The following is a 14,556-nucleotide window of genomic DNA, read 5'->3' as shown; positions in this document are numbered from 1 at the left end:
ATCAATATACCAGGTTTCAGTGTTGCCTAACTCAATAGTTGTTGTCACCATGAGGAGCACTGGATCATCATCAGAATCACCATCTTCGTTAGACAAGTAGCCTCATATAACTTAAGAAGAGGGTGAATTAAGTTTTCCAAGTTTTCCTCTTTTAGAAATTTTTTGAATTACTTTCTTATAAATTCAATTCATTAGATAAATTTATATGTAAAAAATGAAGATGCACACTACTTAAATACAATCAAAGTAATAAATAAAATAGCAAGGAGAAAAAAAAAGACAAAATAGAAAGAGAGTGATGAAGAGAAAAGAGAAATAAGAGAGAGAAATTTAGAAAGAAAAAGAGATAAAAATTAGAGAGAAGAAAGAAAAGAAATTGAGAGAGGAAAAAAAAGGAAAGAGATGGGAGAGAAGCGAGGGAGAAAATAAAGCATGAAAGATGAAATAGAGAAGTAAAAGAAAACATAAGAGATATGAGAGAGATAAAAATATATATATATATATATAAGTGAGAAAAAAAGAAGAAGAATTTCTAAATTTTTTTAGAGAATTTGAAATTTTCTATTATTTTAAAAAATTTCACAAATGTTTAAATTTTAAATTCTTAAAAAATTTTCAACTCAAAAAAGATATTTCACTCTAAAATTGAATGCTTTTTAAAAATAAAATTGAATTAGCATATTTAAAAATCTCCATTTAAATACCGTTGAATTTTTGTTTTAGTTGATCATTAACAGAATAAAACAATAAACCAAAACGGAAAACGTAAAATGCTTCAAAATCAGTGCCTACTTTCTGGCCCAGTGATCATTGAAAATATCACTGGTCCAAAGTAAAAAACTGAAGGTTCATGATATATACATCTCTTTTTTTTTTATAAGTACACATCCTTTTAAAAAAAATAATTAAAATTTTAAAATATTCTTAATTTTTTGTTTTAAATTTTTTAATTTTATATCCACAACATTTAATTTAGTATTTTTTTTCACACATCTTTTCTCCTTTTTTCAATTTTTACATACACCCTCTTATTTTTCCTTCACCCCACCTATTTTGGTAACATGTGAAAATTGAAAGAGAAAAAAAAAGTGTGTGAATAAGAAGAAGAAAGTAGTAAATTAAAAGTTGAAAGTGTAAAATTAAATTTAAAAAAAAAAATTATAATACTTTATAATTTTTTTTAAAAAAGGAGGTGTATATATCATGAGCCAAAATTAAAACTTAATAGGCCCAATTGATCCACTTATCAAAAGACCAAGGTTTACCTTCTCTATCAAACCTATATTCAAGATAATGGACTTGATATGTTGCAAAAGGAATTAGATAGATGAGTTGTAAATTTGTAACACACTCTTTTGGTCAATCGAATGACATAAAAGCATTGTGGTTCTGAAAAATTGAATGCATTAATTTGTTGATTAATAAATGTTTCTACAAGGGTTGGGCAAGTGGTCCAATTACTCATGAAAACTCATGGATATGTTAATTAGGCCCAAGACAATTCATGTCTATTCTAATTTGATCCCTCATGTCAATGGAAATCCAAAAGTTAATTGAATCTTTTGCCTTTCTTATGCTACTAAATTTGACCAAGCACCCACTTATGGTGAGAAAAAAATATGTTATCGATAGCTTTTGTTCGATATATTATATTTGAAATCTCACATCAAGAAGTAAAATGGTCAAAATAAAATATATAAATAGAAACAATATTTATTTAATAAGTTAATTTTATAAAGTTGAAATTAAGTGTATAACTCACTTTCTTAAAATACTATGACAAATTTTATTTTATTTTTTCATTCAAACAATCGACACTACCTGGTTTCAGTCATGTTCTTCCCAAGGGGTCCACTCTATCTTTCTATATCATGTGAACATGGAAGAACCAACTCCAACTTAAACACCACTCATTCGTTTCAATAGCATAGAAGAACCCACCATGGTATTCCTTATTCCTCTGATGAATCTGTATCATCTCAAGATTCCCATTCACATCTCATGCAAACACAAAGCCATATGATGCTATATGCCATGCTCATGATTCTTGATCTTTGTTGGTGCCATCACATTATTCTATACTACATCTTTCCCTTCTCTCTCCAATGTTTCATCTACTCTCTAGATTCCTATGTATATATATTGTGCGGTTCAGTCCACAAGATCACTCATGCAAGCAAGAGAATTGAACAACTTTTCTACTTCAACTTCAGCTGGTAAACTTTAAATTCACTTTTTCTTTTTCCCCATGTATTTTAATATGTTACTTTTCTATATAACCAAATATTTAACTATTCACTTCCTTTTGATGAATTCAAGCAATGAGGTGTTCTGAGAAACAAAAATCATATTATGTTGAGAAAGGGAGATTTTATTTTCTAATAATTAGATTCAATAATCATTGTCTTATGATATTTTTTCAAATAGTGTGAATAGTGCTATGCTAATACATAGTACAAATTGATTGGCTTGGTGATGAGGAGAGCATCATGTGTGGGCCAGCCTCATGAAGCAATAATATGAAGTCTTTTCTTGGCTTGCGGGTACAAACGGGACTTTTTTGGAATTAAAATACAGGTAGAAAAATATATAAAAAAAATTTACATAAAATGAAATGATTATTTGGGTTCCAAATTTTAATTTATTTAAGAATTTGATTTGTCTTATTTAATTCCAGTGTACGTGATACTAAGTATGGAATAAGACAATTATAACAGCTAAATAAAAGTAATATAAAATATGCATTATTTAATTCATTTAATTTTGTGAAAGAGTAATCATTCAATGACTTTTAATTTGTCAAATCTAACATTGAAAGAAAGCATGGAATACAGGGAAAGTAATTAAACACATGAAAAATGATCAAAAGATTGCACACAGATATTTAGATTTGATCCATACCCTTTCTTAATTAAGTCTTCATTTTTTTATTTATTTCTATTTTAGTAGGGATGACAATAGATAAATTTAGGTAAAGAAAACTCATACTTGAGTATATTATAGTTTTAATTATGTTATGAGTATTAACAATTTTAATGAGTCCTGTAAAAAAAACAATTTTAATGGGTATTAAATAACAATTTTAACACCCATAAACCTACAAGTAGTTTGATTACTTAATGCGTGTTTGGTTTGATTCTCCTTAAAAAAATATTGTAGTGCAATTCAAGTTTTGTGTATTAAAAAACCTTACTAAAAAAATGGATGTTTCAGTTTTGAGTAATAAGATATATACTATATAATCTTAAAAAAAAATATATCATACTTGATGATATATTCAAACTCATCATCTACTTTTCAATTAAATAAAGTATTTTCTCATGTCAAAATTTCAAGGCTTTTATTTATTTATTTATAATAATCTATTGAAACAAGAACACGTGCGTGTGTTTCTCCAACTCTCAATTCAAAAACACTATCGTGGCCTTTTGTATTCCATCTTCCCAATTTAACTGTCTTTTTATTTGTAGAAAATGAAATATTTTTCTGTCCTTTTTCGTATTTTTTTAAAAAAATTAAATCTTGAACTCAAACTTGTATAATGTTAATTTTTCTTGTCTATCGACACTTTTTTTTATTACATCATTTTTCTTCTCTTTTTTGACGTTTGAATTAATTTATTTGGTGCCTGGGAAAAATTATAATAAGATTACCGCATAAAAAACCTATAACTTATTACACAATCACTGTGATTATCTGGTTACGTTTAAAGCCTTATAGTTATAGCTGATAATTAAAAAAAATTATATGCAGTCCAAAGTAGGGGTGACAAAATGGGTTGTGGGGACCGCCAAAATTTGGCAGGTCAGGCTCATCATTCCAATTCGTCAACCCGTTAAGCCCGCCCCGTTAACCCTGTCAAGCGTCAACCCATTAATAATTTTTTTTAATTTTTTTTTTGTTACATTTTTTTTAATGTAATATAGCCTGCCTGCCAACCCGCTAGCTCACATTTAGGCAGAGTGGGCTAACATTTTCAATCCTCTTTTCAGTGATGGACTATTGGTGGGCCGGGTCAAAATAGGCCGAGTTGACCCATTTTACCATCCTTAGTTCAAAGACATTTTTCGTGGATATAAAAAAAAAGAAGACATTTTTCATAGATTCAATGTACACTACTATTATACTGGCTTAACGCATTCAATACTTAGAATTTCTGATATGTAATAACGTGCTTAAAATAAGGTTTGACAAGTGGTATGAGAGTTAAAGTAGCATGCAGAAGGTTTTAAATTTAAATGTGTGAATAAACTTCTCAAAAAAGGTATCAAGTTTCTCTTATGCTGGCCCAATTAAGATTTTATTTCAAACATTGTCCAAAAGTAATTGGATTTAAACAGATTCTGAATTCAATGTCTTTGGAGATGCTTTATCAAGAGGTTATGGCCCATAGCATCTTTCTGTCGTGTGATATCAACACTCTTCTTGAATCTTTCTTTAGATCCAGAAAACCATGAAAGTCTTTGCAACAACGGGTCTTTGTTTTTGAGTAAACCCCGTTTTAGTTATTAGTGAGATCATAAGCTTAACAAACTTTACTTTTTAAACTTTATAAAATCCCCACTTTAATTTTTGATTATATAAAAAACCATTTTTTCATTTCTTTTTCTTTTTCACTTTATGTTTTTTACATGAAATTAAATTGAATAATATTTTGTTGAGTCTTTTTATTCCTACTAATTAAATGATCAAATTTGATTTTTCTTATATTTTATATTTGTCCATACGAAAAAAGGTCGATAATTAACTCTAATCTGCATGTAATCGTTCCTTACCCTAATGCAAACTTTTAATTACCAAAAGAAAATTGAATAATGTTTTGTAAAATTACAAACATAAAGTAAGAATTTTATAAAGTTGAGAATTAAAGTACTGGATGCTTATATTCTAGAAACTGAACTCTTTTATTTTTCTTTACGCGTTAATTAAGAATTATAAGACCTCATGAATTGTATTACTATCTGCGTGCTTTACATGTCAACCCAATCCTTTCGAAAAATAACTTTTTCTTTCCAATTTAATGCTAGCTGTAGAAGACATGGGAAAAGAAAAAAAGAAAAAGTCATCTAATTGCAACCTATTTTTCTTTTCAGCCAAACATGTCGTTGTATGGAAGTGCATCTAAAGTTCTTCCATTGACTTCATGTCTCGTGTGAGCCATGAAACGTTCCTAAAACACGTTGAGATCTTGGTTTATTAGGTCATGGACTCATGGTTTAGTGGAGTCGACAACATTAATCTATTCTATTTTTCTATACACATAAATTAAGAATAGAACCACAAACTACATTTTAAGGGACAATTATGTCACACTTTCTTATACTAATAATAATAATAATAATAATAATAAATTAAATTTCATTATTCTCCCTAGTATTGTGATATTTTCTCTGCCATAATATGCTTGCTTACCACTAACTCATGATTTTCATAACATAAATGATTCTTTAAGCCACTTAACGTAGTTCTGATGCACTGAAAGTGACACGCACCACCTGCCAAAAAACACCGTCCAAATTATAGAAGATGACGGAAGTCGGCATGCACTTAGCATGAATTATGCCACAAATTGACCAAAAAATTCCAAGTGGCTTCGTTTCTATCACCATATTCACATCAAGAAGAATATATGATTAAGAACCCTTCATTTAAACTTTAATTTCCTTCACGATTAAAACACTAGAAAAAGAGACATGCCGTAGTTGAAGTGTACATTGTATGCAGGTGACACGGGCTTTTCCGAAAGTTGTTGTGTGCCATCTTGCTTCGTGACGCCCCAAACAACTAACATTAACCAGTGCAGAGTCACATTCAAAATGAAATAGCCCTTTGCAAAGATGAACTTGACCAAAATTTACCATAAGGGAACTAGTTTTTCCCTCTTGTAAATAAGTTAAGTATTGTGTCTTTATATATAAATACAAATACCCTTTTATATGTCGTATTCTACTCAATTCTTGGTATAACTTGGTTTATAATAAAAACAAAACAAAACAAAACACCCTCAGCTTTGTCAATGAAGTTTATCTAACCTTTTTTCTATTTGCAGTCACTGAATCCATAATCATGACTATGGTACAATACAATTTGTGGCCGTTCATGTTTTGCCCTTAACGAAGCCACACATAAACACAAATATATTATTGGCATTTACATTTTGGATTCATTCATAAACTCATATTTATTCTATGACCAAATTTATAAGTTTTAGTTTCATTTAGACAAATATATGTACTAATAGTGCAAATACTGATATGATCTTTCTTCTTAAACTGACCCATCATTCAATTTCTTTTCTCCTAGCAGGTGGAGTTGGTTTCTGAGCACAAATGGGAGCAGATTTTGTAACTAGATTAAATTAAATAAAACCAAACCTGAGTCTTACCCATGCCAACCCAAAGAGGAAAAAGTTGCATTGTTGCTAACCATGCAAGACATTGACCCACTGAATCCAAATTCCAAACACCACCCAATAATTCCAAGTTAGTGAACAAATAAGGAGAAGAAAAAAATTTTGCCTTTAAGGGTCACTAGGCAAGTACAGTGTCCACTTCAACTCTCTCACACGTGTCAAACAGAATAGCACGTACCACCACATAACTGTTAAGGAAACTACTTTAACTGCTAATGCTACGAAACCCAACAAAGAAACCAAGTGCAATGGAAAAACTCGCAAGTTGCTTTCTCGTACAGTAGTGCACAATCTTCTCCCACAATCTCGCTCTCTTGGTCCGAAAATAAATCATGATGCCCAGATCTCGTTGTGCCACTGATTTCGCTTTCTGAAAGTGGGAAGAGTCCACTCTCCCACAATGAGTGTTTGAAACTGAGAAATTTCCATGACCAAAGTCTTATTTGCCTTCTGATTTGGTTTGGAACTTTGTTGGACATGAAAACAAGGCCTTTCTTTTCCCAAGGTTGATTTGGAATTGATGCGTACCAAAACCAAGAGCCTCTTTATGGCTAAGACCCACTTTGATTCCATCAACCTCAGAGTTGTAATTGATTTTGTATGTGTGAACATGTTGTGGGCCTTTGCTTCTCTGAGGGTGTTCGTTTGCAACTATGTGCTCTATGCTTTTCGATTGCTGCTCGGGTATATCTTAAGGTTTGGTTCACTTTTGTTGCAATTTTGTAGTGATTGTGTGAAATCGTATGAGTGAATGAGAATGAGTAATGTTTTATTTTATTTATTTTTATTTTTTTATTTGGCTTCAGGTTTCTTCATTTGGGAGATGCAAAAGATGAGGTCATTGTTCAGAAACTACCACATGTTGAGAGGAACCAGGTTTCTGATTCTGAGGTTGATGGGTTCCGAGAGGAGCTGGTTAGTTTTCTGTTTTGGAGTGAAGATTTTCATGGAGAGACAGAGAGCTCTGTTTTTTTCATGGAGGTTGGTCCTGAAAGTGAGAAAAAAGATGGAGACACAGAGTGCTCTGTTTTGATGGATACCCACTGTGGTGTTCATGAAGATGGGGTGAAAACAGAGGTTCCCGCAGAAAGCTTTGTTTCAGAGGAGATTGATTCTGAGCCTCACATTCATGAAGATGGATTTGTTTTTGTGGAGAGTGACTCTGAAATCTCTTTTATTGATGAAGATAATAAGGAAATTGAAAGAGAAGGAGAGGAGTTTGTTTCTATGGAGACTGACTCGGATGTTTGTCAAGATGGTAAACAAATTGGTGAAGGTGAAACAGAGAGCTCTGTTTTAATAGAGAATGACTCTGATCTCCATCATGAAAGTATGAAGATAGAAGAGGAAATAGAAGAACGTGTTTCTTCGGAGATTGACTCTGTCATTCATGGAGAATTTAAGAAAATTGATGAAAATGAAACAGGGAGAGTAATTTTAATGGAGAATGTCTGTGGTGAAACTGTAAACGAGGATGTTGAGAAAATAGATGAAAATGAGGATTCTGTTTTTCAAGAAGAACAGTCTAATGTTCATGGTGATGGTACAAGGAAAGAAGAAAAAGTAGTAGAAGAAGAAGAAGAATCATATGGGCTTGATTTTGTGGACACTAACTCTGTAACAACCACAAGCAAGTGTGAGTACTTATCAGGAAAAGATATCAGTGGGTTCATGGAAGAACCAACAACACTGAGGTTCAGTTTTCGAGAATTTTACATGGGTCCAGATGTTTCAACCGTTTCTGACAATGCATATGCCACCACTGAAATTATTGCCGACAAGGAATTTTCAGAGTTTGGTTCAGAGAGAGACCCTGTGGATCAAGCACAAGCCGAGGAATCTGTTCAAGAACAGGTTTCAGTTCCTTCTACCCATGTTCCATACTTTGAGAATGAGGTGTTTGGTGGATCCGATTCATCTGATGAAGATTATTTTCTTTACAATGAAAACTCACTCACATCTGATTCAGAGTCAGAGTCATCTAGCTCAAGTGGTCTAATCTGGGGCAACAGTAACAAAATTGATGATTCAATTGTATACCAGTTTCTGGATGGTAAAAAGGGTGGTGAAGGATTTGAACCTGAGATTCTGAAGCTGATAATGAGAGATGAAACAACAGAAGCTGCGGAGGAGAAGCAATCTTCATGTGATGGAAAGGTTTCAGAATTTAGTGTTGATGGAATTTATTCTGAAGATGGGTATGTGGAAATGGAACCTTGCATGAAGGGTTTGAAGTCCTTGAATGCACATGGTTTTGGTGGTAAAGACTCTGCCAAAGATGTGGTCAAAGATAAAAAAGAAGAGGTGTGCAAGAATGGGTTGGAGAAAAGTGAAGAAGCTAGGTGGGAAGATGAATTAAGTGAATCAGAATCTGATGAGGGTGACTTTGAATGGGAGCATGATGATTTAGTGGAACAGCTGAAATTGGAATTGAAAAATTCTAGGCAAGGAGGACTTGCCACAATTTTAGAAGAAGAGGAGGAGGAGGAAGTAGACGAAGACGAAGAAAAGGAAAAGGTGAAGGAAAAGGAGGCAAGAGTGTCTCCAAGAGTGGTTGAAGATCCTAAGCCAGTGGAAATTGAAGAGAAGCTTGAATACAAGGATCAAATTGATGAAATTGAAAAGGTTTACAAGAGCTATGAAGAGAAGATGAAGAAACTTGATATCTTGAATTACCAGACCATGCATGCATTAGGTGAGAACTAAATTAACTTCTATGTTAAACTCTTGCTGTGGAACATTTCAGGTTTGAACAATATCAATGTTTTAGCAAGTTTTTCAAAACATGAAGTCTTTAGTGTTCAATCTCCAGCATACTGATCCCTTATGCAGTTATGGTTAATTAGAAGTTCTATTTTCACACTTCCAAATCTGCAGATTGAAGTTTGTTCTGGTCCAATTTCATTATCTTCTTATGATTTATGATCTTTATGATCTTTTTTATTCTTCATGAATTTTGGTCACATTCAATCAACTAGAAGAAATTTTTTTTTAAGAGCGCTCCTGGATACAATCATGACACGGTGGGCCACTACATATCTTACACCCATCATATTTTGCTAATTATGTGCGCATAAAGCAATTCATGTCTTGTTTATTTTGCCTATAATAAAGCCAAAGATAATGACTAGTCTGCATCATAAATTTCAATTCCATTCTCTACCAATCTTTGTCCTACTTTCCATAGGTTTACTTTATACATTAAAATATCAGCGAATGAGATTGATTCTCCTTGCTCTACTGTACAAAGCATTCAATAAAGTAGAAGGAACCTTCAGTGTTACTTTTAGAGTTTTGACTATGTTTGAAAATTCGGTTTAATTAATGGTTTCTAATATTATACTCTAAGCAACGGTAACTTGTTTATTTAGCAATGATCATGTGATTAATGTCTTTTTATGTCTAATCCATCCAATTTGTGATCAATTGCAGGCCTTCTTCAGCTAAAAGACCCTCTCAAATTAATTTCAATACCAAAATCCACCATCCAAGGCGCAAAGCCTGTAATCTCTCAGAACTTGTGGCCACGCAAAGCAACAAAGAACTCATCTGACCCATTGATGAAGCTTGTTCATGAACTGCATAGAGATTTGGAATTAGTATATGTAGGCCAGGTTTGTCTCTCTTGGGAAATCCTATCTTGGCAACACAAGAAAGCCCTTGAGTTGCAACAATATGATTCACAAGGCTCTCATAGGTATAACCATGTTGCTGGTGAGTTTCAACTTTTTCAAGTCCTAGTTCAGAGATTCATAGAGAATGAGCCATTTCAAGGACCTAGGATGCAGAACTATGTCAAGAACCGTTGCGTGATTCGCAACTTGCTCCAAGTTCCAGGCATAAAAGGTGAACAAAATGAACCATAAGCCTATATAGATACAATTTTAGAATAGTTTTTCTTTCTACCAAATAAAAATCTTTATTTCTAGTAGAAAAACTCTCAAAAAACTCTTTATTTCTAGTAGAAAAACTCTCAAAAACTCTTCTAAACTTGTATCTAAACTGACTCCATAATTCAGTTCTTTCACACAGTGCCATCTCTAATGTGATGCTTATTTTTTGTTGTGAATGTCATGCAGATGATAGTAAAGGAGATGAGGATGAGAATCCTATTGCAAGTGGAAGGTTAGCCGATATCATCAAGGAATCAATGCGGATGTTCTGGGAATTTGTTCGAGCAGATAAAGATTATGGGAATGTGATCTTTAAAGCATCACAGCACAACAGAACTGTTCTTAAAGACCCTATGATTTCTGGTCTTATGGTGGACATTAAGACACAATTACAGAAAGTATGTTCTTTGGTTACTAACCCTCATTTTAGTCCTTAATACTATATGCTTCAGTTATTTTAGTCCTTAACTTCATTAAATTTTTGTTTTAGTTGCTAGCAAATTATCATCAATGTTAGTCCTTAACCTTGATATAAATGGAAGTGGAAAAAGACCAATATTAAGAACTAACGTTTTCCAAAGTCAAGAGAAGTTTCGTGACAATTGTGGATTAAAATATGAGTTTAATCAATGATCATGCACTTTCAATGTAAAACAATTTTATACCGTCAATCAATCAGAAATCATTATTAATATAACTTTTAAGATAATTATTATAAAATTTAATAAGTTTACTGATAGTTTGTGATTAAATGATAATGTAAAACGGTGCATATTTTATTTTCTCTTCAAATATATAAAGGGACAAATGTGAGGCTTTAATCGAAATGCTCCAAGTAGTTTACAATATCATGTTTCATGTTGCAGAAGGAGAAGAAGCTCAAGGACATTGTGAGAACCGGGAATTGCATAGTGAAGAAGTTCCAAAAGCACCATGAAGATCAACTTGATCATGAGCAATTGGTTGCTCAGGTGGGGTTGAGATTGATTTCAAGGGTGATAAACATGGCCAAATTCAGAAAAGAGCAGCTAATATGGTGCAATGAAAAGTTACACCGAGTCAAATTTTTGAGCAGGAAGATTGTCCAGGTGGAACCTTCCTTCTTGCTTTTTCCATGTTGATTCCAAGTCAATATTTTCTTCTCAATTGTAGAGGAAGAGAAATGCTAGAGGAGTAGAGATAGGGATACCTTTTCATAGAAAATGATATCCTAGCTTACACAGAAATTGGGACACACGTCTAAAAATTCTCACTGTATATATATAAATTATATACAAGCCTGTTGCTTATACATCATCGTTATATAATAAATGGCAAGCTTGGTTAGTTCAATATATGTGTCATATTTGGAGTAGTTTTTTCTATTTTATGTCCTAAAATGTATTATTTAACATAAAAAAGAAGAAGAAAGTTTAGTCATATGTTTGTTTGTGATATTTTTATGCGGTATGTTATGGATCATCTCATCTCAAATCCTTCAAGAAAGATGCACAAACCTAATTTGAATTGTTTTAGCTTGCATTTATATGCTACAAAAATATATCTCATTTATATTTTTTTTTAGAAGAAAACCAATTAAAAAAACAAAATGATACTTTTATTGTTACTTTATAAATTAACTTTCGAGGTGTTGGGGATGTATTTTGGTTTTAGTTTTCAAAGATTTACCTAAGAAAGTATTCAACAACAAATTTATGTTTAAAAATGAGATTTTTATTTTTATTTTTATTTTTTTTACCAATTTTCATTTATGAGTATCTTTTTAAGCGTACCAACAACTTCATTAAGTTATCAAAAAGAGGGTGTATGACTTTGTGACTGTTTTAGTCTTTCGAATTATTTTAAATACTTCTTAACAAATATTAAATTGATTATTCAATAAAAACTAATGACAGAACTATATCATCTAACTCTCAAGTTTAATACTTCTAAATAGATCATTTACTTAAAGACTAGTAATTAATTCGAAATTGTTCAATTAATCTCCAACGCTTTGAATGAAATGTCAATTAAAAACTAACAAGTATTTTTTGAGTTTTTTAAACATGATTTAAACAAAAAGTAAAAAAAGAACAAGATGAGAAGCAAAAATGCGAATAATATAAAATGCAATGAGAAGTCAAAATTGCATAATATGTAAATTACAAGAGAAGTAAGTTACTAGAAAAATAAACCGAAGGGGGTGAGAAATCAGAAATTGGCAGAAAAGTGAATGAAAAATGAATTAATTCGGGTATGGGCATACAACAATCTTAAATGTTTAACCAAATAAAGATAACGTACGGTTCTTTATTTGTAGTCTAATTAACTCAAATAGTCAATTTACAACAATCTTAAATATATTAACTTCCTATTATCTGACTTCACCGTGTCTCTAGAAAGCTTAAACTTCTAGAAATACCAAAACCTGGTTGTTTGAAGAGCAATTTGATTTGGCCCAAGAAATGAGTCTTTCAGACAAACGTCTTCTAGTTGTAACAACTTCTATGATTAATTTTTGAAGTCTTCATTCTTAATGTCTTCAATGTGTCTTCCATATTCAAAAGTATTTTCAAATGCCGTCTTCGAGAGAATCCTCAAATAGACAATCACTTATAACTTGGCATATTTTCATGCCATATTCATATATAGTGTGATTTCAATAATATTTTAAAAAATATTGGACTTCTTTCCTGACTTCTATCATTTGGATCTTTGTTCATGTTTTAATCCCTGTTTCTGAAATATCCCTTTCTAGAGTCATTTTGTTTGATTTTCATAATCAAAAAGAACAAAATCTTTAGACATTTATTTTTCTATTTTGAAAAAAATGTCAAAGGCAACATTCAAAAGGTCTAAAAAATTGTGTTTTACTAATACAACAGGTGAAATATCATAAATGAAAACAATATATCAAAATTACAAGTAATATCAAAAATATATTAAATCATGATCACATATTAAATCATAAGATCATGAGTAGTTAAAATTTAGACACTTGATATAATGAACACATACTTACCTAAATCTACATGCATGTGACGTCAATAAAATTTATGTATGGTTACCTGAAGGTTAACACTCATGTATTGCTGCACAAAGATTAATACTCATATATGGTTGTGTGAAATTTAATATTCATATACGATTGTCCAAAGGTTAACTCTCATACATAGTTGTCTGAAAACTAATGCTCATGTGCACTTATCTAAAGACTAATTCTTATGTATAGTTGCTTGAAAACTAATACTCAAGTATGATTTTAATTCTCATGTATAATTACCTAAATGTTAATATCACGTGTGATTGCTCAAAGACTAATTCTCCCATTCGATTTCTCGAATACTAATACTCATGTGTGATTGTTTAAAGACTAATTATCTTATTCAATTGCCCAAAAGTAATTCTGTAATTATAATTTCAAAAACTACATTCACATTATCTTGTAATTATAATATTTATGAAATTATTTGAGAAAAAAATTGTCTCATACACAAAGTTTGTCGTGCTCATTGTTTGCGTTATATCAAAAGTTTATACATTAACAGATAAAATTAAAGTCATTATACCGTTAAAAAATCTCATGCTTCAACCTATTTTATAAGTTAATTTGAAATTTTTCTCTATTTTATCCGTATAGGGATGGAATGATAATTACAACCTCTAATTAATCAAATAATACTAATAAGAAAAGACTTACTAAATTATCATAAGTCAACAATCCATTAAAAATAGAGTTTTAATAGTTTGGTTGATATCGATTAAAGTTTAAAATATTTTTTTTTAATTTCTATAACTTTATTTATTTTATTTTTTAGTCCTTATAACTTAAAATAGATTTTTTGTTGAGAAATCAATCTAAAATTTTCAATTATGAATAAACAGTAATGAATGAAGGATCATATCATTTCTTAAAATAGAGACGTGTGATAAGAGTAGTTATCATCTACATAGAAGACCATTATCCATTAAGAAAGAGAGGATTACCACTTACTATGAGAGTAGTGATGGTCTTGAGCACGGTCAAGGTGGGCAACCGCCTAGGGTGGGCACCAATTTCTTTTTAATTTTTATAAATATAAAAATAAAATTTAAATAATAAAATTATATAATAAAAATACTATTATAAAAAATAAACTAGTCAACAATAATTAATCGATTGATATGTGATGTTTTTATGTCTCAATAACAATCTATTTGTAATTTTAGAAAAATAAACCAGTGATATCAAATATAAAAAGGAAAGTGTGATATATAATATGATATATATTT

At 31.1% G+C, this 14,556-nt stretch overlaps 1 protein-coding gene across 2 annotated transcripts; it reads left to right on the top strand.

The window, feature by feature from the left end:
- Positions 1–1,901: 1,901 nt before the first annotated feature.
- On the top strand, positions 1,902–11,637 carry LOC109800623 (uncharacterized). 2 transcript variants are annotated; one of them, XM_020361415.3, is made up of 6 exons: positions 1,902–2,216; positions 6,307–7,108; positions 7,219–9,107; positions 9,845–10,258; positions 10,492–10,703; positions 11,172–11,637. In XM_020361415.3, exons 2-6 carry the CDS (start codon positions 6,933–6,935, stop codon positions 11,424–11,426), a joined length of 2,946 nt encoding a protein of 981 aa, XP_020217004.1. In that variant the 5' UTR covers positions 1,902–2,216; positions 6,307–6,932; the 3' UTR covers positions 11,427–11,637. The 2 variants fall into 2 exon arrangements, with proteins under 2 accessions (XP_020217004.1, XP_020217005.1); XM_020361416.3 differs by lacking the exon at positions 1,902–2,216 and having other exon boundaries at positions 6,307–7,096.
- Positions 11,638–14,556: the final 2,919 nt, after the last annotated feature.

The sequence above is a fragment of the Cajanus cajan genome, chromosome 11 (genome assembly GCF_000230855.2).
Source record: "Cajanus cajan strain Asha chromosome 11, NIPB_CcT2T_4, whole genome shotgun sequence".
NCBI classification, from domain to species: Eukaryota; Viridiplantae; Streptophyta; class Magnoliopsida; order Fabales; family Fabaceae; genus Cajanus; species Cajanus cajan.
This window is presented reverse-complemented; position numbering and strand designations above follow the sequence as displayed.